This window comes from Sceloporus occidentalis, unplaced genomic scaffold (genome assembly GCF_023333645.1).
Source record: "Sceloporus occidentalis isolate IW3139 unplaced genomic scaffold, rSceOcc1.0.p SCAF_3, whole genome shotgun sequence".
Classification (NCBI taxonomy): Eukaryota; Metazoa; Chordata; class Lepidosauria; order Squamata; family Phrynosomatidae; genus Sceloporus; species Sceloporus occidentalis.
Genome location: NW_028316983.1, coordinates 70,218,686 through 70,245,404, shown reverse-complemented (window position 1 = coordinate 70,245,404; position 26,719 = coordinate 70,218,686). Strand labels below are relative to the sequence as shown.

General features: G+C 39.9%; 1 protein-coding gene across 13 annotated transcripts in view; it reads right to left on the bottom strand.

Annotated features, from left to right (window-relative positions):
- The window catches only part of PTPRF (protein tyrosine phosphatase receptor type F), a 686,838-nt gene that overhangs the window by 285,672 nt on the left and 374,447 nt on the right, over positions 1-26,719 (bottom strand). For all 13 annotated transcript variants that reach the window (XM_089514948.1, XM_089514949.1, XM_089514947.1 and 10 more), the window contains 2 exons: positions 16,234-16,379; positions 10,416-10,557 (listed from right to left, as the gene is read on the bottom strand). In XM_089514948.1, coding sequence (XP_089371074.1) covers positions 10,416-10,557; positions 16,234-16,379 — 288 coding nt within the window. The remainder of the gene's footprint in view (positions 1-10,415; positions 10,558-16,233; positions 16,380-26,719) is intronic.

Here is a 26,719-nt window from a genome sequence, read left to right as displayed (position 1 = left end):
CATAATAATAATAACAACAACAACAACAGGGAGTCTTGGAGATGTCTCATCCACAAGGTCACCATGAGTTGAGGTCAACTTGAGGGCAGTTAACAACTCAACTCATGGTGACCTTGTGGATGAGACATCTCCAAGACACCTCTCAGTCTTTAACAGCCTATAGATACCAAGAGCTCTCAACTATTCCACCTAGGACTTGGTTTTCAAATCTTTTACTGTACTGAATGGCCTCTCCTGTACACAGTACAAGCTGAATAACCTGTAGTAATGAATAGTAACCCCAGAAGAGTTGTATCCTCATCTTAAAAAATATTTATACCAAAAGTGTAAAAAAATCAAGTTCTTAATAACCACTGGAACAAAACAACTGAGCCTAGTAAGTTGCAATCACATTGCTACTGAAGTCAGGGAAAATTGTTAGTTTCCCATTAACATAGTTTTAAGTTTATTTTATTCCAGTTCAAATAAATAGACTGTGCATTTTTAGTAATAATAATAATAATAATAATAATAATAATAATAATAATAATACAAGAAAGAAGGCCAAGGAGAGAACACCAACTGATTTTTTTTTAAAAAGAAACAAAACTCTGCCACTGGTTCAACACATAAATGTAATATTAAAAAGTCACTAGTACTTACCTGCCCTCCAGCAACTCAGGGCTGCTGCTGCAAGCTTCAGTCAAATGAGCTCATGTTTTTTGTTTTGAAGCACAGGTACAGGCAAAGGTGTTGATATATAATTAAAAATTTTGAGTCACAGGTTGTAAAACCACTCTGAGATCAGTTATATACAGCTGCATTCACACTGCAGAAATAATCCAGCACTTGGCTCAATGCTATGGAATTCTGGGATTTGTCGTTTGTTTTGCATAAGACCTCTCTGGCAGAGAAGGCTAAATGTCTCACAAAACTACATTTCCCAGAATTTCACAGCACTAAGCCATGGTAGTTAAAGTGTTGCCAAACTGGATTATTTCTGCAGTGCAGATGCAGCCTATGTCAAGTTTGTGCAAAAAGTGTAGAAAACTGAAGGATCCTAATATATTAATTTATATGTATGTATACAAATTTAGAAATGACTGCTATAATTGTTTAACATACGGCAAGCTAATTAATTTCTCAACCAAATTACCCCAATTCTAATATTAATTTGTACCTCACCCACTGATCATTCCAAATTAATACTTCCATTCCAGTTTATTTGCTACACAGATCCTTCTCCAAATGAAATTTCCTTTCACTTAATTGTTCCCATTCACCATAATCACTAAATCACCTCTAGGTTTAATCTACAAAAAGTATGGTGTAGGTAGAGCCAATCTCAGATAAATGAAATACCCCTCCAAAATATGTGTACATATAAGAGAGAGAGAGAGAGTGGGAGAAGGAGAGAGAGATCTGCTATTGGAAATGAGTGGAGTATTAAATAGTTCTTTGAAAATCTTGTACATTTTTCATCCCCTCCCCTCTCTTACATAAACACGTGTGTGTGCATACATGTGTAGTGTAGACTTCAATGTCATTTACTGTGAACAGATGAAAGAACTCTTGGTTCCCATGCCTTTTGTCCCCCCCAAACAACTGATATTCAAAGTAAATTGCCTCTGAACATGGATGTTTCATTCACCTTTTACCAGCAGTTCTCAGTATCTTCTCTATGAATTTGTCTAATCCCCCTTTAAAGGGCATCTGAATGTGTGGCCATCAAAACATTTATCATTTGGACACTGTGTGAAAAAAATACCCACAGACTGTAGGTGAAAGCTCACACAGTTGTATGTAAACAAAACAGAAATATAGGCTGAAAACACACTTTTTGATATCTTAGTTTACATGTTTTGTCTAGACAGTCAGCCCTTTTTGTGGGGGATCCATTCCGGACATCCCTCCTATGAATATTCAAGACTGCGGATCTCAAATCCTCAAGAACAGAGGGTTGACTGTATATCTTTAAATGAATAAGTAACTCAGGAGAAAAGAAGAAGCTCTGCTCAATCAGACCAAAGGCCCACCATGTCCTGCTTTCTGCGTCCCACAGCATTCAACTAGAAAGTTGTACATTTAAAGAAGAAAATACAAATGGACAAATACAGGATGTGTTGCACGTGGTTTGGCAATAAATGTATGTGTAAAAAGGATGTAAGAGTTTTGGTAAACCACTAACTAAACATGATTCAACAGTGTGATGATACAGCAGCAGTAGCAGAATACAACAAAGCAAAAAATGACAATATTATTCACTTGAAGCAGGAAGAAAGACAGCATGACAAATTCTACCTATACAAAGATATACTATAGCAAAATCCTATGAGAAAATTATCCTCCAACAACATACTGTTTTGACAGAAATAAGGTAAATGTGCTACAAAATGGAGTCCTAGTCCTCCCCAAACTTTTTACTGGTCTGCTAGCACCAGATTTGGGCCATGCATCATCCTGACCCTGCCAAGAGGAGAGGGAAGGATGCTTTATATAGCCCTTGCATATAGCACCTCAGAAACCTTGTTGAGGAGAATCCTGGTCTGACAAGAATCTTCATTGTTTGGAATTTATTCTGCACAAAATTTATATGTTCTTTTTGTGCAGAAAACAGTGCAAATTTTGTCCAAATTAAGTCCCAAAGTGGTAATAATTCTCAACATGTGCGTAGTTTCTGAAGATTTTCTTGCAGTGAGAAAAAACTGCTACAATTACTCACTGCTTCCTTAGAAAAGGAAATTATGGAAGAATTACTTCTATAATTAAGCAGTATCTGAAGCAGGTTGCTTCAAGCAGCAGGCTGTTGCAGTTATTAGATTTGAGGGCAAAACTTTATTTCTTAAAAAACATTTTATTTGTGAACATTTAGGCACACCATACTCTGTTCTATGAGGATAGCTCTGCTCAGGTCTATTTTGCAGGCCCACAAGTTTGGCCAGTCATTACTCAATGTACTAATCCTCTCATCGCAGGTCGTCCTGATGTACATAGATGTGTGGAACCAATGTGAAGCAACCATAAGAATGGAAGACCAGAATATTCAATCTCACTTAGTCATAAAGCTTATTAGGTGACCTTGAACCAGCCATTATCTCTCAGCATGATCTATTTCACAGGATTATGCAAATAAAATATTGGGGAGGTGACATCTTGAGTTCTGTGAGAATATAATAATAAAAAATAACAATTTGCATTTTACCAGGTACCTTGAAGCCTGGGGTCTGGTATTCAGGAGACTCTTCCTCTAGTAGAAGTGATGGAGGGAGTGACCTTCAAGCTCCACTTAACTCTCTAAAGCAATCCTACCTGAACTTAATGCCAACGCAAGCCTACGGCTAAGAAAGCGATACATACCCAACTGCCAGAAAACTCTGCTATCAACCGGCTCTTATCAGACAATAAGTATCATTGGAAAATGTGCGACACACAGCCAACATCAGTCTGGCTGCTACATCACGTCACTATTTCCCATAAATATTCTCTCTCACTAATCTTGACAGAGAATTTTGCTAAAATTAGCATCTTCCTCCAAAGCATTAAATATACCATTTCATTTTTTAGTCCTTTCTGAACTTGAGCTCCATCATGCGGCCAATGACATTCTGAAGCCAAGTCAAATCTGATATTTTTCCAACCCCAAATCTACTGCACATCAGAATATCTCACTTGAAGGCAAACAGAAGTAACTTTTATGTGTAACCCCCCCCCCCATATGAAGTCTTAAAAGTCTGAGGTTCCCCCTCTGCCCCACAATTCTCACATCAAAGGGTTCCCTATTAATTTTTTAAGATGCTATTTAAAACTTTACAGAGATGATATTTCCTGCTTCATAAACCTTGTAGAATGAACCTGGTTGATAACACCAGTGCACAGCAATCCTCTTGATGGAACTGGTCATTGTGGATGTATTATATGGTCATGTGCCATTAGACAGCCATTTAAACAATGATAAGACATGGAAATTATGACATTTAGACTTGGTAAGTTCTATAAATCTGCTGACACCTCTTCTTTGAGGAAAGGTTCATAATGTTAAACCTTCTTTGGTTGAGAAAGTTACCAAAATTATAATCTTCTTCATCATTAAATAGAAAGACACAGCAAAATAATGCTATGCTGATGTCTCAATTTGACATACATAGAGGGCATAGTCACTAAGATCACAGATACTTTGTAGTTACTTAAAGTCAAACACGTGAAATATAAAGCTTCAGACTCCCCTGAAAGTGCTCAGATATCACTGCAATTCAGAATATACTATAGCTAAGGGCCATTTTACATGTTACTTTTTTTCTGACATAGGGATTAGTTTTCATATTGAAAAGGTAATGTGAAGTTTTGTAAATGAAAATGTAGAGGCTCACTTAGAACAGCTGTGGGCTCTACTCATTTTATCTCTAGGTTGCCTCTGTGATATCTATGAATGAATTAACAGTTCTGGTCCAACAATATATAGGGAGAGTCTAAAACATTTGATTTCCCCTATAGAAATATGACATTTCTTTCCATTTTAAAATAATCTGTAATGGCAATTTACTCAGAGGAGCATTCAAATATAACCTCACTTCCCTTAATTACCCTGATTTTACAACAAAGTCTCTTTCTTTGGCAGGAACATATAAAAGAAAATGAGATAAATATGAGCCAAAGTCCCTTCTTCTTGCTGATTCTTTTGCAACTAAGCATAAATAAGGATTAGACACAACTAACTTTTGTTTACTGTTGAAATACAGAAACCAGTGTTAAATGAGTATTTCCAAGGACATATTGTCTCATTCTTTGGGAGACCCAGCTCTCTACAGAAATAATTTGTAACTGTCAAACATTTATCATTTACTGCATTTCAAACTGGGTAACTCCAAGGAACTGGGATGAATCCAGCAGATGGTGATAGAAATTAAACTCATGACATGGTTCAGTAATCAGTGAGTCTTAGAAAGACACAAGGTGCTCTTTCCCTTATTTGTCTCCACACTGTACCCTTGCTAGATTCCAGGGCTAACATCATAAGCACGTCCTTCCTTCTTACTCTGCTTTCAGTCTGCAATATCCTCCTAGGCAAAGTCAACTGGCAGAGCTAGCTAGTATTTAAGCTATTCCAAGTCCAGCTTTAGGACCATAGTGCTTCGCATTTTAACAAAGGAGCTGGCTTTCATAAATGCATTTTAGCAAAACACCGGGGGAACCACTGCTCAGCTGGTGCAGAATTTTGGAGCCAAGGCTTGAAACAGCTATGCAAACATAGCACAGATGAAAAAATTAAGCAATATTTTAATTCTCATTAAGATATCTTAAAACAAAGAAAATTAAGTTATATGTATATCAGCTCTGCATTTCCTTGACATGACATAGTATGCTTGAGGCTACTGAGGGAGTAAAGGCTACCCACACAGCATTGAAGTTCAGATTTCCAAAGTCTTTGTTCATCACCACTAATATAAGAAATAAAGATTGTAAAAGAAATGTATGAACTCCAAAGCCAGCTAGCTCTCTTTTCTTGGCAGTGTTGCTGTTGGACCTGGTCCCAGCAGGAGATGAGCACAGAGAAAATGCAGATGATACACAGAAGGGCACTGGACGTCAAGCCAATCTGTCCTCTGTTATACCCATCAGAGCTGCTATGCTTTGCTAAGGAGGAGGATATGGCGACTCATTCATCTTGGTGCAGTGTAGAAAAATGCTGCAGCATCCTTCCCCTTTCTATTCTGTATAATCCTCCCTATTTAAAAGGTTCTGTAATGCATGGTGTAATCCCCAGTTCTACAGCTCAATCACATATTTATTAATTTGTGACACCAAGTGCCCACTAACTGTCCCTGAAGCTTTCCTTCTGAATGTGTGTGTGTGTCAGTTTATTGATTCCGGTCCCTTCCTGCCTGTTTTTCTCAAACCCTTCTTCTGCTAGGCATGCAAGAGTATTTCTGTGCTGCTGCAGGTCATAATTGAAAAAGACAGAAATGCTCGATATGACTCATACATTATTCAACTTATCAGCTGCCCAAGAGAAAAAGAAAAGGAGAGGTGTTTGCATGTCTACCTCTCCTGCTATCAACAGAAGAAATAATTTTCAATTACACTAAGTGTATGCAGCTCTGTTCACCAACAGAATCTGGAGTCAGAGAGATGGAAGCAGAGGATGCAGGATAGCACAGGGAAGCAACTGCTACAGAACATCTGAGTGTTTGTATTCTTGGCTCCAGATTGCTTCTTAAATATGTCCCAAATGGAAAGGGTTAGCAAGCAGAAGCACCATCACAACCCACAGCGGAAATCTAAATCAAGGGCCCATGTTAGCCACTGAAATGACATCACTAATGCCAACCCTGACTGGCTGTGAACTTCTGACTTCAGTCCAAAACCCTGGGGGGGTGGGAGGCGCTTTTGAGAAGATACGTTAAGCATGTATTTATGACAGTATGCACAAAAGACTGGACGCTGCCAAAAGCTAGACATTTTTTCAAAGAAAATAAAAACCTGAATAATTTCTACCATTCACAGTTCCAAATTTGAAATAAGAAAACAACAAAAGGCCCTTGATATTCAACCCTGGAGCAGTAAGACAAGGACCTGCATTGTAGATGGTTGTGCATCCTTGCTTCCAACTCCTAGAACCAGAACACATTTTTTTAAATACTACAGGAAGACCCATACAATTCGGCTTTCTAATACTAACCTTCCAAGGGGACTTCCAAAGCAAATCACACTACAGCAGGTACAGCAATTGAAATGGCTTTAAAAGCCCACTACATTTCTTAAACCTCCACCTCCTCCACCTCAAGCACATGTAATTGCTTATACTTACAAGGTTCTTATAGGAGCAAATCACACACCACTCCCAAACATATTTACAAGGTAAACAGTACTGTGGGAACAATCCAAAGCCAGCCTTAACAGAAAAGCTTTTAAAAATATGTCCCAAAGAATTTAGCAATCACAAAGAAATACACTTGCAGATGAATAAGTGAACCTGCACATAATTCTGACATGTAACCTTGGTTAAGTTATAGAAAAAGATCTTCACTGAAATAAAATCCTGACTATGGAATTTCCAAGTAAGTAGATCCTTGCCTTACACAAATTCATGCTAGTTTTGGGTCTGAAACATTTAGCATAGGCTAGTAGTTATTTTTGGACTAGAAATCCCACAATTCCCTAGCCATCATGGTCTCTGGCTGTGGGATTCTGGGATTTATAGAACAAAAATCACTGCTTTTCACAGAGAGTCTTTTCAATTCCTTGAAATAGGACCTAGTATTATACGAGGAATCAGTTTTGGAATGCTTTGTGTATAATGGATTTTGTGTATAATCTGGACCACTATTGCTCTTGCCTGAAATGAACAACAAAGTGTTCTCTCTGGGAATTTTCTAAGTCCTCCAATGTGATTCTATGGTATACTTCTACCAGAAGTTGACCATAAAGCTGCAATGGATGACTTAGAAATGCTTTAAAAAGTATTATCTCTAGGCATTTTCTTAGGTCCTCTGGTGCCATTCTATGGTATGCTTCTTCTGGAAGTTGACTGGAACAGTGTGCAAACATGACTAACAAGGGACCCACAGGTCTTTGCATATAATTGAAACCGTGTAATATGAACTCGTGTAATCCTGGATCGTCTTGTATTTAAAAGTACCTGAGAGGATTCCTGGTAGTCAACAAAATACATTAAAGAGCAGTGGCTATATAAAGACTGTAAAGTACAATTGCCCCTCTGTTTGCGCGGACTTCAGATCCATGATCCTCTCTTACTCATGAGAAGCAAATGGAGGGGGTTAAAATGGGACATGTGTCTGAGGCGTGCTCCCACAGCTGCTCTCAGGCATGCACCTCTATTCAAGCCTGTGGGGCTTGAACATCTGTGTGTGTGTGTGTGTGTGTCTGGAACAGAGCCCCCACAAAACCAAAGGGCTCACTGTATTTGGAAGGTCAATTATTCTTTAGCTTATAGATGTACAGTGGCTTCTATTAATATAGCTAAAAAGCATGAGATACTAGAGACTCATATCTCTTAATTGTCAACACATATGCTTTATTTGCAGAACATTCTGGAGGGAAAACGTTTTTTTTCCAAAAAGTCCTACAATCTTTTATTTTATTCAGTGTAGTGGAAGAGTGGGTAAATATCCCTCTCCATGTTATGGGCAACTCCCATAATTTCTCACCACTGGCAAAGCTTAATGGTAACTGCAGTCTAAAAAGGTTTGAAAGACCACGGTGGCTCATCCCAGTAGTGCAATATAAGCCTTTCTCAATGGAAGACTGCATTAGTAAATAATTTATGTTCACGTAGATCTCTATTTATTCTTTTGTCTGAAACCAGACCCCCCCCCCAAATTTTAGATAATTAGGACAAACTGAAATTGATTCAGAAAAAAGAGCACACCCAGACATCTCTAGACCATCTATGAAGTCATCAGACCACAAAATACCATCAAACTAAAAGGAGACTAGCAAAAGAAAAAGAAAGAAAGAAAGAAAGAAAGAAAGAAAGAAAGGCATGAAAGAAGGAAGTGGCAATCCAAAGAAGAAATTTCTATTTCTTAAATCTTTTTCCTGTATTCTCCTCCTCACACACTTTGTGCCGAACACAATTAAAAGAGAAATCCTATGGGGAATGAGCCACAAGGTTAGAACACTAATAATGGCACTTCCCATTTACCCACATTCCATCCAAAGGTAGGAAAACGAAAGGTGGGGTGAGCTTTGTTTTTATTCCCTGCTTTGGAATTGTTGTTGTTAATATTATTGTTTTGCCTATATGGGATGGAATTCATTAGCCCCCTCACCAACCCCATTAAGGTTCACATTATCAAAGGGCCTGAACAGATAGGCCAAAATAAAGCTGCTTTGGGTCACTTTGGAAGTATGCTGTTTAAATGATGCATGTGTCCTAAGAGTCTGTAGGCCGTGCCAAACCCACACTCCAGTCCTAACAACTGGAGCGCAGCTTTGGTGCAGCTTATGGTCTCTTAAGATGTGTGTGTTATTTAAACAGCATTCCTTCAAAGCTTTATTTTGGCTTGTCTGTTCAGACCCTTAGTTAAAACTGATTGATATCTGTATCCCAACAGCAGACAGGCATGAGCAATGCTTACATGTGCACCGTCTTCAGTTGTCTCTCCCTTCATCCCCTCCCTATCTCATCCCAACTTCTGCATATGCCTTCCTGTCTCCCATGCAGAATTTCTTTCTCCTCCACCCCTCTAAGGGTTAGAGGATACAGAAAGAAATTCACTGCATATAAAGACAGGCTGAAAGGCTGTTCATATGGGTGCATGCCTGTCTCCTAATGTACATTTCTGTTTCTCTTATTTCCACCACAAGAGAAGGAGATGCTGACTGAAGCACAGGCAGGCACTTGCACAACTGTGGTGACTAGAGCATCTTTATGGGAACAGCTCATGTCAACTTTCTGAGTTTCCCTCGCACTCTCTTTTTTTTAGAGAGGAGAGTGTGTGAGCACGCTCCTATGTGTGACAAAGAAAGAGAGTACACATACATAAGGCAAAGGAGGCAGGCTCTGAGTCAAATGTGGTCTCTTGAAAAGTCATGTTGTAGGATTACTTGAACATCATCACTAGGTGGCAGGGTGATGGTGGGAAGAACTATACAGCTCAGGAAGTTGAAATCTGGCCTCCTCTCTCTCTCTCTCACACACACACACACGATGATTCCACCTTGACTGATGATTCCCTGATGGCATCCTATGGAATCCTGGGGTTTGTAGTTTTCTGAGGCCTTTGAATTCTCTGGGTGAAAATTCTAAATGACGCTTCCTATCCTCTCAATGCCAGGCTTCCACACAATATTGCCCTGACTCTTAAAGCAGAATCACAGTGCTATAATTGTGTAGTGTGTCCCTAAACTTTAGTTTGGAGGGTTCCCACCATCAGTTTAATGGATCCTGCAGGGAAGGGAAATGATCTCTGACAGCATATACCACTGGACATACTGTACCTCTCTAACAGCTTTTCATCCTGCTCATTATACAAAGTAAAGTCACAAAAACCCATAGACTGAAAAAACAGAAGATGCCATCCCTAACAAAGAGGGATAGTTTTGAGATATTTTAAGCCAAGTACACTGCACAGACTTATGCATGATATCCAGGTATGTCTGTAAATACTCTCTGCAAACATGTGCATTTACTCCAAAGTAACTAATATTCTAAGCAAAATGTACATCTTTTTTAAAAAACCTTTCCAGGCACCTCAACACACGTTAATAATAATAAAATCAGTAACAACACTTTAAAAGGATTTGATATGAAAAGAACATGCAGAGCAAATATTAATCCTTTTATAGAAGATGTGTAGAAACAGGAACATAACAAACTACTGTACACAGAAATCTGGTTTTTCCAATGTGCCCAAATGACTACATACTAGTTGGTGTCTACATGTAACACAGCAATTAAAGAGGCTCCCACCTACCTTCTAGCACTGTCAGTTTGGCACTAGTGTTTATCTCCCCAACACTGTTTGTGGCCATGCATTCGTAGATTGCTTCATCCCGCAGGACACGCAGAGGCTGAATACGCAGAACTGATCCAGAGCCATCATCAAATTCAATAACCTTTTGTTTTCAAAAGAAAGGAACATTAGTTACCAACTTTTCAATATAAATTATTTGAAAAAGGACTATGGACATGTAAAACCTGTAGTGTTCACACTTTATTAACCATGACAGAGAAACTGGCAAAGCGGCCAGTCTCTCCATTCTCCTATGGAAATCTCCCCAATCTTGTTAACCAAAATTTAGGCTGAATGAATATAGCCATTAACTTTAACCAAGATTAATGCTTATTAGGTTTTATTATTATGAAGACTTTGGAAAAGAACTGTTTGTCTTACCTGTGAGATACTAATTCCAGTGGAACATGTTGTAGTAGGTTGTCTCCCTACTTTTCTCAAATCAGCCTTTGAGAGTGCTTTCTAGGGGGAGCAACCCTTCGCTCTAAGACCAGTTGTGTGATAGCTCGATGCTCTGTTATTGTCTCTACTTCCTGGGGAAAAAAATTACTCTGCCTCTTGATTCTTCCCTCTCCCTCTTTTATTTACAGGTGAAGAATTGGAAAAGGAAAACACTGCCGGAACAACTTGAAGAACAGGCAGACAAGAGAAAAAGTGCAAATGGAAATCTCAACAGGTAAAGGAGGGTAGGAGATGAAAAATATGTACACCCATATATCCAAGGACCAGCCCTGATCTTGGGTGGGGAGGCTGTTCATCCCCTCTTCCACTGGAAATTAGCATTTCACAGGTAAGACAGTTCTTTTTCCACTGGAAAGGGGTGGAATATCCTGTAGCAGGATATACCAAAGCTCCCCTAATAGGATAGAATAGCTGAAGCACCCACTTCCCAAAGATTCTCTTTGCCAAAGCAAATACTTCCAATCTGTAACGCCTGGCAAAGGTAGAGGAAGATTTCCAAGTAGTCACCCAGAAAATCTCTGCTAATGGTGTGTTTGATGCAGCTGAAGCTGCCACACTCCTTGTGGCATGTGCTAGAACAGGTCCCTGTGGAGGTACTCCTATATACTTGTAGCAGGCACTGCTGCCTTCCCTTATCCACCTGGATGGATGTGGAGTCCTTGTTCCCTAAAGAGTGCTGGCTGAAGGAAACAAAGAGGGAGTTTGTCTGCTGGACACTGCTGGATCTCTTCAGGTAAACTTAATAGTATGATGATCATCCAGCATGGACCAAATCTTCTCTAAGGACTTGGAGGGCTTGGGACAGAATGATGGCAAAATAATCTCCTGATTCTTATGGAATGCAGAATTTATCTTTGGTATAAAGGTAATGTCAAGTGGCAGAAGGACTGAGTCTTATTATGTAGAAACTCCTTCCGTACAGATAGGGGCCCCAGTTTGGAGACCCAGCATACTGAGGTAACTGCAGTTGACAGGACAACCTTCCCAGTTAGGTGCTTCAATGAGATTTGCATGACAGGCTTAAATAGGGACACTGAGCGAACCTTCAATATTGTGTGTGGGTCCCAGGATGGAAATTAGATGACTCTGGTGACACAAAGGTTAACAGTCCTCTAACAGCTTTGTGGACAAGAGAATGTGATGACATCCTATTGCCTTTCACTGGAGGAAGGATCAAAGTGACAGCAGCAATTTGCCTTCTTATTATGTTCAGCCTCAGCCCTCTGTGCACTGATGGAAGTCCAGAGGCAGATGAATTGAGACCTTGAGGCAGGCTTGCATCTTGCATCTACACCAGCTTCTGAACACCTAAAATATATACTTGTAGAATCTGCTGGTGGATAGTCTTCTTGAAAACAGGGTGGTATTGACAACTCCATCTGAAAATCTGTGACCTTGCAATATGCGCCTTTCCATAGCCATTTATGAAGCTGGCACCAATCTGGGTCCGGATGGCACATCTTCCCCCGCTCCAGGAAATCTGGCCTCACTAGGAGAGAAAGACTGGAGACCACTTCCCTGACTAATGCTAGTATAGAAGATTAGAGGGATATGTGGCTCACAGGACAGAGAACTATGGTGGTCCCCATGAAGATCTGGGGCTGCTTCCTTGAGTAAAATATACTTTGTTAGATTCTGCAACCAACCAGCATGAAATCTGATTCAAAAGAAAACTGGAAGCTATGCTAGTCCATGTATTATCAATTGGATGTATTAACTACAGATTCTCCATGTCAGGAATATGGATTTGTCACTTTTGGAAAGTTAGTGCCTGACATCCAATAAAAGTTTGTTCTTATTGTTTCAGTAACTTCAGGAGGAGGGAGGGGGTGGGAGGCCCTTTTCAAATGGCAGGGACTCCTTTGTCTCTGAGTACAAAATTACTAACTCCTTCTCTCTCTGAGGAGAACCTCTCCTTAGCTAAATATATATATATATATATATATATTACTCTCCTTCCTGAAAAGGCAGCTCCTCTCTCTGATGCAGGTTTGCTCTATTCCTCCCTTACTACAGACCTAAGGTGATCAGGGAAGGAGACATCTGAAGAGGAGGCAATAAGCTTGGGGAAGCATTCCCTTCTGCCCTGAGGCAAATCAGGATCTTGGCATTCAGGAGTTTGAACATATATTAAATCCCAGTGTTTTAATGGTCATTTTCAATAGGACAGTGAAACCCTCCTGTTGGACAATTCTAAACAGAGGGAGTTACAGGTAGGCTGTCCTGCACCTCATCAGAAGACTGCTTACCCTTCCTGTGAATCCAAACAGGAATTCTGCAGGTCTACCTGCAGTACTACCCATCCCTGTACTACCCATTGAGGTCTATTGGGCCTCCCCATAGATATCAAGTGAGATGGGGTTGCTTTTTCTGTGTCTCTTGGGTGTGTGTGAGAATCTAGCCTCCTACGACCCCCTCCGCTTCAGAAGCTGACCATCTTTAATCCCTTGAATCACATTCTGGGACAAAGACAGGATATAAAATTGATCAATCAATAAGCCCCCCCCCCCAATGCTGGGCAGACCCTCTGATCCAGCCATGGAGGCCTCCAGGTTCTAGCACATGGCAGTCGCGTGGTTTCATGGCAGGCCCTTTGCTCAGCCAAGATGGCGCACACGGACCAAGTCCTGGGTTTCCTGGAGGTCAGTGGCATGGAGATAAGAAGGGAGTGGACTACCAGCCCAGTTGTTGCCCATCTCCCCTTGCAGAAGTGCACAAAGTTCTGTCCGTGCTGAAGGGGGGAGGGTCCTGGTTATTCCTCTGTTTCCTGTGGGTGCAGTTGGAGGAGGAATACACATTGTGGCATCTTAATATGCAAAGTCCCTCAACCAGGCCATAAACTCCAGTGAAGGGTGTGTTTCCGTACCCAATCAGGGCCTGAGTACTCATGTCCTCTCCCGCTTGTTCTGTTGCTTGCATTCCCACCTTTGACCCTGGCCTGTTTCGGAAGGGATGGTTTAGGCATGCTTGGGCCATGGAGCAGAGGGATTTCCCCTCACCTGTCGACTCCACAGACTCCTCCCAGTCTGTTTTTTCATTCCAAAAAGGCCTTCCTGCTCAGCAGGGCCAGGGCAGAGAGGCTTCTGAAAGCCCTCAACTTCTGAAAACCCGCTGCTCCTCGCCTGCTTGTGCTGCTCACTGCATATTCCTGCCCACGTGGTCATTCTGACAGAGGAAAGTCAAGGGTGGAGATGGAGGTGAAGGAGAGGGAGAAGCTTTCAAAAATAGGAAAGGACAAATACTAAAAAGCAACAGAAGCAGCAAAGAACGTAGAACATAAGACTTTATCACCCCCAGAAAAGCGAGAAAGAAAAGAACACACCACAGAGAAGTTCATGAAAAATACATTCTCTCAGAGAGATTAATAGAATCATAGAGTTGGAAGAGACTAGAAGGGCCATCCAGTCCAACCCCCTGCCATGCAGGAACTCACAGACAAAGCATGCCCAATAGATAGCCATCCAGCCTCTGTTTAAAAACCTCCAAAGGAGACTCCACCACTCTCTGAGAGAGTGTGTCCCACTGTTGAACAGCTCTTACTGTCAGAAGGTTCCTCCTAACATTCAGGCGGAATTTCTTTTCCTGTAGCTTGCATTCATTGTTCTGGGTCCTATTCTCTGGAGCAGCAGAAAACAAGCTTGTTCCATCCTCAGTATGACAACCCTTCAAATACTTAAACAGGATTATCATATCACCTCTTAACCATCTCTTCTACAGGCTCCCCAAGTTTCTCTTCACAAGGCATGGTTTCCAGACCCTACACCATTCTGGTTATCCTGCTCTGGACATGCTCCAGCTTTCCAACATAGGAGGCAGGAACTAAAACTGGCCTGCACCCGCTAAAGGGCACTCTCAAAAGGCTGACACATTCCTGCATATTGAAGTAAAACAGGGGAACAAGCCACTACAGGATGTTCCTTCCCTCTCCTCTGGGAAACTAGGCCTCAGAGCTTTGCTTCCCACCTTGATTAACAGAGAACCATTGTTAGCATTAAACATAGTTAATAAACTAAGATTAAAAGCAAAGCAGCACATGTTAACTGAAACAGTATGTATTTAGAACTTTTAAAAAACAAGATGAAATCTGGATGTGTAGCATTTGAAGGGCAGAAGATATGTCATTTAATGTGGTTGTGCTAAGTTAAAGATCACATTGCTTTGTCTGAAGATTAAACCATCTTAGGATAAGTGTCTTTACATAAGAGAGGATCAGCACAAATACAACACTGAAGGAACTGGCGTGCCTGTAAATATCAGGTTTTGCCACAAGGGAAGGTTTGATCCTTGGCACCATGCCTGAGGTTTGCATGCTATCTCCTTTCCTTTTTGCTTCCTTCCACTTCCACTCCTCGCTTCTAATTTGAACATACCATAGTTTACCATTATATCTAATTGGTTAGGTGTTTGCAAGTTTCAGCCAAGTGCAATATAAATTGAAGATTTTTGTTTCAGCTTATATACAAACTAGGTTTTGTGGGTTTCGATACCAGAGTTACCCACATGAACTGGGAATGAGTAAACAGGAAAAAAAGAGGATAAGGGAGAAGTGTGTGAATCTAAACGGTGTCAAAGAGAAGCAAGTCATATTTTGGTGGTGATAAACTGGTGCATTATATTTCTTTCCCCTAAATGGTAGACAAATTTTCAACCTTCCCACAGAGCAATGAGAGAACTTGTTAGATTACCATGAGATCATTTATAAATTATTCCTTAATAGCAAGGGCTGCAAGTTAACAGACACAGACTTAATTAACTTCACACTCATCTAATCTCAATTTATAAACAGAGCAAAAGAAAAGAAATAATATTACCCAAATTATATAAAGATTCCAAAAGGCAGCTGTACTAAAATTTGAGGAATCTTACTGCTTTTGCTCTTAGAAGAAATTTGACTTTCCTACAAGGAAGATAATATTTTTGTCCTCTCAATAGTTCAAGCCCAGATTCTGGTAAGTTTGATATGTTATAACAACATACAGGCTTGTGGGATCAGAACAAAGGCCAGTTCTATTCTCATAGTGACTAACTAGATAGCAATGGAAAGTATGAGCGCAATGCTACCTTCCTACTCCCAGAACGTGGCATATAGCCTTCTGTACTGGGGACTATAATGAGCATGACTTAGTAGTCCCTGGTGACTGGTGGCCATCACTATATCTTGTGGTAGAGAAGTCTACATTTTATCTATCCTCTGTATGAAATAGTACTTTGTCTTAGCTCAAAACATACCCAGTGGATATTTTCCGTTCCAGAATATTGGTTTGGCACCCAAAATATGGCACCCAAAATCACCAGAGCATATTCATTGGCCACTTACTTCAAATCGTTGGGAGCTGACCTTCTTTCCCTTTTTCATCCATGTGATGCGTGGCTTTGGATCTCCTGTTGCTTGGCATACAAAGGAGGCCACACCTCCAGAAATCCCGATCTGATCCTCAGGAGTTTTCATGAAGTTTGGCTTGTCTACAAGAAAATAAACCACACGGTGAGATGGAGGCAAGACATACATGGCATTTAAAGTGAAGTTAATGCAGGCTTACATCTGTTCCAAGCAATAAGCTATTGGCAATATCTGGATATGTATTCTTTACTGCACATGTTCTTTCTCTCTCTGGTCAGTTTTTAGGACTGGGCAACAAGGGTAACTTTCTTTTTGGGGTGATTCCATGGAGCTTTTATAATATTCTGTGTGAACCTCTCATCTGTACCTTGAGGCCGACTGCAAAATGCTTACATGCCAATTTTTACTCCAGGAAGGGCTAATGGACCTGTGTCTTGGAACTTTTAAATGCCTTGCAGTTCTCCTAAGCAGGACTCTGATTTCTGGACAAATATGTGCAGATGGAGTTAATCAGCTACTGGATAGAACAAAAACTTTGTTTTATATTACAGCATAATAACTGAAAGAGCCTGCATGGCCTTACAATGTATCTCACAATGAAGCATGCTGGGATTTCTGGAAGGCTTACTCTTCTTTGCTGGGTTATGAAAGAGCTCAGTGTCTACCTGCTGTTCCTATTATAAAAAATGCACACTGAGATGTTAAAAACCAAATGAACTCCTGGTGATGCCAATCCCCAATAATTACATGCTAGCTAAAAAGCATGGAGTGGGGCTGCCCTTTTCAGGAAAGGGTTAAGGAGAAATGTGGGCATCATAAAACATTGTTGCTGACTCTTCAGTCTCCCCTGAGGTTGGAGAAGGAAAGAAATGAAAAGAAATACCAACTGGATAGACGAGGTGAGCACAAGATTTTTTTTAGAAAATACATGCTCTGTTGAAAATATGAAACCCAAATGAACTTGGAATTTAATGAAGAAGAAGACAAAGATAAACAAGACAAGACAATTTAAATGGCCATATACATGCAATTCTTGTCATTCCTATTTGCTAGAAGGGTACTACTGACCAGGGTAACATACAGATAACACATTGCACCATGCCAGTGCACCTCTGGTATGAATTCAAGGCCCTGGTGACGACATTCAAAGGCTTGGAACCTCAATCCTTGAAGGAATGCTTCTCTGCCCAAGGACTGAAATCTGCCAGAGGGGCATTCTTCTGTGGGACCAATATGATGGAGGAACATACAGGGGTGTCTTGGCTATGGCACCCCTTTGTGAAATGTCCTCTTCTTGGAGGCCTGGCACCAATGTTGGCTTCTTTCTGGTTCCTGGGCAAGACATGGTTTTTAATTAAAGCTTTGGAGCCTAATTTATTTTAAGCATGCTCATGAGTTTTTAAATCACAATTTTTTAGCCCATTAAAGGTGAGTTAACCTGTTGAGTTGCTTGTCATGTTTCTTCTTGTTTAAATTATTCATTGATTTTAATCTGGAACTGTTTAAATTATTTATGTTATTTATCTGTTTGTGGCCCTGACATCTCAGATAAACGAGCAAGATAAAATATTTGATAAATACATCAAATTTATTAGTTATGAGAATGCTAATTACAGAACAAAATTGTGGACAATCAGAGAAAATGAGACTATCAGCCTTTATTCTCTTTAAAGACAATTTTAAGAATATGAAGGAGAAAATCATCTACTATATATACTCAGCTACAGTGGACCCTTGTTATACGCTGGGGTTTGGTTCCAAGATCCCCCGTGGATAACAAAATCCGTGTATGCTCAAGTCCCATTAAATATAATGACATAGCAAAATGGTGTCCCTTATAAAAAATGGAAAATCAAGGTTTGATATTTGAAATTTATTGGCCTGTTACAGACAGCCAAAATAAAGCTGCTTCGAGTCACTTTGGAGGTATGATATTTCAATGATGCATGAGTCCTAAGAGTCTGGAAGCTTCACTAAAGCTGCACTCCAGTCCTTTAGACTGGAGCGTGGCTTTGGTGCGGCCTTTGGACTCTTAGGACGCATGTATCATTGAAATACCATACCTCCAAAGTGACTCGAAGCAGCTTTATTTTGGCTGTCTGTAACAGGCCATACTTTTTGGAACATTTTCAAACCGTGGATGCTTGAATCCGCATATAAAAAATCAGTGTATAAGAAGGGCTCACTGTATAAGTTGACCTTGTGTTTAAGTTGAGGTCAACTTTTGGGGCCAACATTATGGGTATTGGTATGACCCATGAATAAGTTGAGGGTCAGACTTCAGGAGACAGCCGAGCTGAGGATAGGCTGCAGGGCATTTGGTCGCCCTTGGCAGCCTTTCCCCAGCTGGGCTTTCTCCTAGGGAGAGGCTGGGGAGAGGCTTGGGCCACGGACCATACTGACCCATGTATAAGTCAATCCAGGTTTTTAGGGTCAATGTTTTGATCTAAATTTCTCAACTTATACATGAGTATATACAGTAATTCTTTTGACATCGTGTGTGCTATTCTATCTTTTACCACCAAAGACAATTTTCCAGATTAGTGTACTGAACTCACTCAAATTTACCATCATATTCTCAACTATGCTATTAGTTCTATGAAACTTCTTAAATGTCTTTGAAATGATTACGAGACCTTTAAGTGTGGACTTAGCTGTGGGAAAGCACAGGGTAAAACCAGATAAAATATTTCTCAGATATAGGAAATCAACAGCTCACTACATATAACCTCAGTGTCACAGACAGTTCCTTGAGATAAAAATCAATCAATTACTAGCTGTGATTGCTTAACTTACATTGATTTCATATATTTACTTACCTAGATTCACATCTATTTCTACTTAGTTCTATTTACATATATCTGTATTTCTTCCCCTCTTATCATCTGCCACAGGGGAAAAAGGTTGAAAAAGTTCATGCTGCTGTTGATTAGCATTGTAACTGATCATTTTGCAATGCAGTCTGAGCAGGTGATCTCTTTCGCTTCATTTTTGCCCTTGATTTGTTCTTTATTATTGAGGCCTAAAGATGAACTCGGGGATGTTGTCAGGTTCAGCTGCCTATTTATATGCCTGATCTTCGTTTCTCCTGGCTTATTATATTTAACAAGGGGAATATACCTGACTAGATTCAGGAGACTATAAATTCTTCCCCAAGAGATGGGATGATACCAGTCTCTTGAAAAAATAAAATAAAATCTGGACCCAGAAAATGAAAACAACTATAGGGCAGTTTCCAGTAATTCTTCCCCAGCAAGATACAGTGCTACCTCGGGTTACGAAATTAATTCGTTCCGCGGCGCCGTTCGTAACCCGATACATTTCGCAACCCGAAAAGGCTTTCTGTTAGCGCTGGAAAGCCGCTAGCCGCGCTTCGGATTTGAATTTCGCGCCGAAATGAATTTCGTAACCCGAAAAATCTTTCGTAACCCGGAACAGTTTTTTCCAATCTAACTTTTTCGTACCCCGGAAATTTCGTAACGCGATCAATTCGTATCCCGGGGTACCACTGTATGTGAGTAAATTCTTGGATACAACTGCTCTTCTCAAAAATCAGTTTTGGAATAGAAATTGCCTTCATCACTCTTTTAGGTGGCCTTTTAAGTACTCTTTTTGGTACCATCAGTCATGGATAAGCTGTCTGAGTGGGTCCTGCAATGCAGTGATCCCACTTCTGCGTGGTCAACTCCAGAAGGTGGTGGACTCTTGCCCCACCTGATTTTTAAAACTGTGAGTGGTATAACCTTAATAACTGCAGGTGTCTTTTATTTGTATGGTTCTCCTGAAGTACACTGGATTAACATAGTCGATTTCTCAGTCCATAGGGATGAGACTTAAAGATTCATATATCATAACACAATTTATATTTAAAAAATTCTTTTTTCTTTTCTTTTAAGCCACTCCCCTGTTTTTTGCTGGGGATCTATGGCTGCAGTTTTGAACATAAGTGTTCCAAACTTGGTAGAGCTTGTACTGCTTGTAATTTAGTAGAGGGAAGAAATCAGGTCTACCTGTCTTCCAGCAGATGGTGCCAAGACAGGTAGAATGCTAAACTAAGGTGCTCAACAACTAGAATCTTTACTTCATCATAGGGCGTGGAATAAATGCTGATCATACACAATACATAATGTTACAAGTATGGTTAGTGCCTGAGGCCAACAACCGTCTGCAATCTGACTCATCCAAACTGAGGCTGTTGCTAAATCTTGCCCTTTCTTCCTCCACAATAATGCTGCCAATCAAGCTAATTGACTGCACCAGAGGGCCACCTTCATGGGCTCGAGGCTTCCTGCAATACAGAAACCTCCCTAGGCATTACTTTAAGATTCAGTTTCTAATTATATGTATTGCAGCTATGAAATACAAGAATTCATAGATGGCAGAACATACTTTGAATGGTAGGATAAAAAATGTCTTAGGCTGAGGTAACCAAGATCTACTGCCAGAATAGCTTTTGTCTAATTTATGATTTTGTGTACAATTAGGCCAATTACCAGGGTAGGAAAGTGCAAAGGGGTGATTTAAGTACAGCAGGGGCACAGGAACAAGCAAGAAAAATGCAAAACAAATGGGCTAAAGAAATGTTATTCGTGGTTCGTGGGCACTAATCCTGAGGGGGATATAAAAAGAAATCAAAATGGCCTTCTCATATGGAACAGCTCTTTTCTACATAAACATTCTGCAAGTTTAAAATGTGTTCTGCCAGCATAAAAAGCAAAACTATGTTTCATCATGGCTTTTAGCAATATGTGCAGATCCCCACTGAGCAAGAGAATATCTTCTACTTCACTGAATGGTCAAGGCCTACAAAATGTAGTTGAAACACTTGCTTCATGTCTGTAAGGGACTACCAATTAATTACATATGATGCTGCTACTAAAGCAAAGCCATTCAGACACAGTGCAGATGTAACTACTAATGTTTAAAGAAGTGAGCCTCAGCCACTGGATGAGGAACTCCTCTACCATACCTAGGCCTGTTACAGACTGCCAAAATAAAGCTGCTTCGGGTCTCTTTGGAGGTATGCTGTTTAAATGATGCATGGGTCCTAAGAGTCTGGAGGTCGCGCCAAAGCCACACTCCATTCCTAAGGACTGGAGTGCAGCTTTGGTGCAGCTTCCGGATTCTTCGGATGCATGCATCATTTAAACAGCATACCTCCAAAGAGACCCAAAGCAGCTTTATTTTGGCAGTCTGTAACAGGCCTTAGTCCTTGTTTTTGTTCCATTCTATCCAGGTTCGTTGCTGTATCTAACCACTGTTAACCCAACTAAGAATAAACTCAGTGATGCTGCTAAACTTAAGTATCATCAAATCATATTAAGCCCCAAGTATCTACAGGGAGATTTAGGCAACCTTAGGCTTGCACAAGGAATTAACTTGAGAGCCAGTGCTACATTTTATCAGTAAAAAAACAGTTCTTTGGATAACTTTTACACCACTTGCAAAATGGGTAAGAATTTCTCCAGTTGTGAAAATACTGACTTGGGGAGCTAGGAGACCTGAGCAAGAAAATTCCAGTCCTATTTCAAATCTACATTGAAATATCAAAACTAAATCTACATAAAAGTCTATGTGTTATGGCACATATTTATTGTGGACCTATTTCTTTATTATGTTTATATCCTATCTTCCATAGAATCCAATACACAGGATTGTCCATAAAGTTTTCATCTGGCACTGACCAGAATGCAACAAGGACATGATTTCTCTAGCTGTATCACTCATAGTTTCAGCAACTCTCAACTATGAAACTCAATATTGCTTCTAAGTGCGCGCGCGCATGCACGTGCACACACAGACCCAGTTTCCAGAAACCCACCTGAAACAAACAAAACAAAAAACACAATTCTGTATATCTGCACAGAATACTTTCCTGAAACATTTTGAAATGTGTGAATACTAGATGAGAACATCACAGAATGACACTGAAAAGTATGTAAATAGTTATTCTGAGATACAAGGATGAAGTGGACTAATATTAAAATGTCTGCTTGGAATAAGAAATCAGCAGGGAGTTAACTCTTTCCCAACACTCTGTTTTTATTCCCAATATGCAAATACATCTGTTTGTGTTTTAAGGAACTGGAACAGGGAAACCCTATCAGGCAACCAGGTTTGATATGCTCCAATTCAACTTCAGCTGAAATTTTCAAATATGTTCCTACTGCATTAAAGTTACAATAACATAAAATATTAACAGCCTCCAGCATTTTCCTTTCTGGTCTCGTTTGTAACCAAGAATAGTTGACTGGGGTGAAGGTTAAATAATATTTTCTATGATATGGGAACCGTAGCTTTTCCCAAAATGTGGTTTTAATTTATAGTGTACATCACTAGAAGGGGTGGGGGTGGTGAATAACTTTTGTGGATTAATAAGGTTGACTTTTTATTGTACTGCCTGACATAGCCTTCTTGTCAGTATCTGACCTTAAATCTAACCAATTCTTGCAGGTAGGTTAACATGCAAGTCCTACAGTCCCTAATTTACAGCTTCCTTGAAAATGTCAAAATTAATAAATGGCCCGTAATGGGCAAAAATGTCTAGAATATATACAGTCAGGGAAGAGACTGAGCAAAATTCTCTTGCTTGAATAATGACAGAGCTCAATGCTCTTGCATGGAAAAGGAAACATGAAAATTAATTTTGATAGCATGCTTGCCACATTAAACACCATATTATTTTGCACAAAAGGATTAAAAGGTTTTAATCCCCCTTTGCAAGCAGCTGGTTCTTGATGAAGTAAGTTCAAAGGCCTCAGCAGCCTAATCCCTCCCCCTGTAGTTTAAAGAATTTACAGGGAGCTCACCCTTCTTTTACAGATAAATACAAAGCACACTATTACTTAGCCTCCTAACCCCAACAAACTCCACTGTAAACAATCTCATTAGGATACCTGTTGTGGTAACAAACAGCTTTTGTTGACTACTAGAAATTGTGATGTAGATAAAAGAACGTTTCATTTTAATGACAGTGTATATTGTGCTATGAACTGGATTTTAGCTTCATCTACCTGGTGAAGAGGAGAGTATTGTGACTAAAGATTATGAGAGGTGTCTGGCATTCCTATTACACAAGCTGTTTTTCTTATTTGTATAAACTACTTCCTCATGTATGGAGTTCAGAATAGAGCATCTGCAGACAAACAAAAGATCCTTCTCATATTACCAAGTTGCCCAGTTTCGATTCCTGGCAAGGAATCTAAGAAACACTCTAAAAAGACACCACAGAATTAAGCCATTTTTAAAATATCCCCAGCAAAAGGATTTAAAGCTAAGCTATGTAATAATTTCTGCTCAGTTTTCAAAGGCAATAGCGAAACTGGGAAGACAGTTTCTAGCCCATGTCTTCTAAACTTCTAGGGAGAAAACTAAACTCTTTTTCAAGCTAATTTTTACAGATTGAAAGTCATTTTGACAATCTGACTTCCTGCTTAAAAACAGATCACACAAAGTAACACCTACTTCTTGAAGCACCCTTGCAATATAATTAGAACTTTTTGGAAAACCCACAAGTTGAACTTTAATCAGGTCTTTTCATTAAAGTGACCGAGAAAGTTAAATATCTCTACTATCTGAATGCAAAAGGCATTTCCAATATGTGCTGTTCCAATATGCTCTGACTTCCAGTGAATTTCAAGAACAGGTATGTGTGTGAGATTTCTTGACTGCAGTCCCCGTTCTGATCTTTTACTATTTCCTCTAGATTGAACTTGTGAAGATTCTTCGTGGTTATTATTTTTGTTTTCTTTATGTTCAATAGTAAGTCTGTCTTTGTACTTTCTTCCTTGACCTTTTTCAGTGGTTGCTCTAGGTCTCCAATATTTTTTGCTAATAGTATGCTGTCGTCTGCATGTCTTAGATAGCTGATATTCCTTCCTCCTATTTTCACTCCTCCTTCTGTGTCCAAGCCTTCTCTTTGTATAATGTGTTCTGTATACAAGTTGAAAAGATAGAGTGAAAGGATCCATCCTTGTCTGACCCCTTTGCCAACTGGGAACCATTCTGTTTCTCCATGTTCTGTTCTAACCGTTGCCTCTTGTCCTGAGTACAGATTTCTCGGCATGATTATTAGATGTGTGGGCACTCCCATGTCTTTAAGGGCGTTCTGTAGCCTTTCAAGATCTATAAAACACATGTGGACTTTCTTTTGGAATTCCTTGGTGCGCTCCATTAGCCATCATATGTTTGCAAAGTGGTCCTTAGTGTCTCTTCCTCTTCTCAGCCCTGCATGGACCTCTGGGATTTCTCTCTCCATGTATGGTTGGAACCCTATTCTAAGCCAAATTTTAAGATACCCCCCACCTCCCCAGTAGAAAGGTTTCACTACCATATACCCTTCCTTGTACTGATTGGGTCGGGATAGCCCCAATTCATCCTCTGTTACAATACTTTTTCACCTGCCTTTAAGATGCCCCAGTTTATCCCCTGTGTCTTCAGTTTATTCCAGTTGCTGCCATCTGTTCAAAGTGCAAAAGGAGTTTGCATTCAGTTATCTCAACAGAAGGGAGGAGGAGGAAACCTGCCCTTCTCTATAGACTCTGACAAAAGCAGACTGTTGCAGCCTATCTTAGCTTGTGCATTCTTCCTCACTAATAAATTTAGCAATCTTCACCACATTCTGATACTGCTTGTCCTCATGTGACCCTGTTTTCATCTAGGAAAGGTTGGAAGGCATGCTATTATGGGTAGAAACTTAGGAAGAGGTTTGTGAATGAGATAGTATATGTTCCCATTTATATCTGGCAAAAGTCTACCCATAGTTGTTTCTGTTGGAGTTCCCCAGGGCTCTGTTTTGGGTCCACTTTTGTTTTCTCTCTACACATTGTCCCTAGGAAAGCTCATTAGTTCTTTTGGCTTTTCCTATCATTTGTACACCGATGACACTCAGCTGTATCTTTCCACCCCTAACCTTGTCTTACAGCTGTCTCTCAGTGGATGCGGCATCGACGCTTAAAGCTCAATATGTCCAAAACAGAGCTTCTCGTTTTTCCACCTAAGTCTACTCTTCAATACTCCTTTTCTGTTTCTGTTGATGACATTTCTATTCGGCCAGTCCATGAAGCCCATAGTCTTGGTTTTATTTTTGATTCTTCTCTGCCATGTATCCCCCAGATCCAGGCCACAGCCAAGGCCTGTAGATTCTTTCTCTACAATATTGCTAAAATCCGTCCATTTCTCTCAGCCTCTACAGCCAAGATCCTGGTCCACGCCCTGGTGGTCTCGCGACTACATTATTGTAACCTCCTTCTGGCAGGGCTTCCTCTCTCTCATCTCCATCTGTTGATTTCTGTCCAGAATTCAGCTGCACGCATTATTACATCCGCTCACCACTTTGACCATGTTTTTCCTCTATTATCATCCTTTCACTAGCCTTCCGTATTCAGTATAAGCTCCTGTTGTTGATTTTTAAAGCCCTGCATGGGCTGGCTCCTCCTTATTTATCAAACTTTCTTTCTCCTCACCTTCCTATTTATGCCCTCCATTCTGGTACTCAAGGTCTGCTGTCTCAGCCTAGGATTTTCACTGCCCCATCCCAGATTCGTCCCTTCTCAGTTGCTGCCCCTCACTCCTGAAACCTCCTTCCCTCACAAGCAAGGGTCATCACTTCTTTAACCAGTTTCAAAACTGAGTTTAAGACTATACTAGTCAGGGAAGCATTCCCAGTCATTGTGTGATGGTTTATCCAATTGTTATCTGATATTTGATTTGATATTTGATCTTTTTAATTTGTTGTCTGCTTATTTTTATCTAATTCTATCTTGTATTATTATCTATTGTTTTATATATATATTGTAGAATGTATGCCATTGGCAGGTTTCATTTTTATTAATTAAATTGTTTGTATGTACAGCGCTGTGTAAATCTACTGCGCTGTATAAATAAAGTATAATAACAAAAATAATAATTGTTTAATATTTATATCATATCCTGTATCTTAAGATCCGCAATGCACTTACAATAAAATCAATTTAGGCCATCTGAAGTGTAAAATAAAAATAAACATTCTAAAATCACACTAAACAATTTAAAAGGTTTAGAAAGTCAAAGCAGTAAAAATCCTGTAGTGAGAATGAAATTATTACATCTCAAAGGTTTTTTAAAAAAGTTTCAACTAGACACCAGAATGAAACCAACGCTGACATCAACTGGACCTCCAAGTGGAGGGCATTCCATAAGAGAAGGCCCTCTTCCATGTTCTCACACAGTGTAGTGCTCCTGCTGACACAACACACAGTTGAGTTCCATAAACATTCAATTCCTTTCACACTTACAACATGGAAGAACTGCCAGACATATGTGCAGAAACTCTTGGGATGCAAGTTTACCCATCATAGCAGATTATTAAGAATACTCATAAGGAAAGAAGAACAGATTTTAAACCTAACAGTATAAAAGAAATCTGTTCAATCTTGCCATTTGTAAATATGCCACGTTAAAGGGCACTGGTATCATGATCACC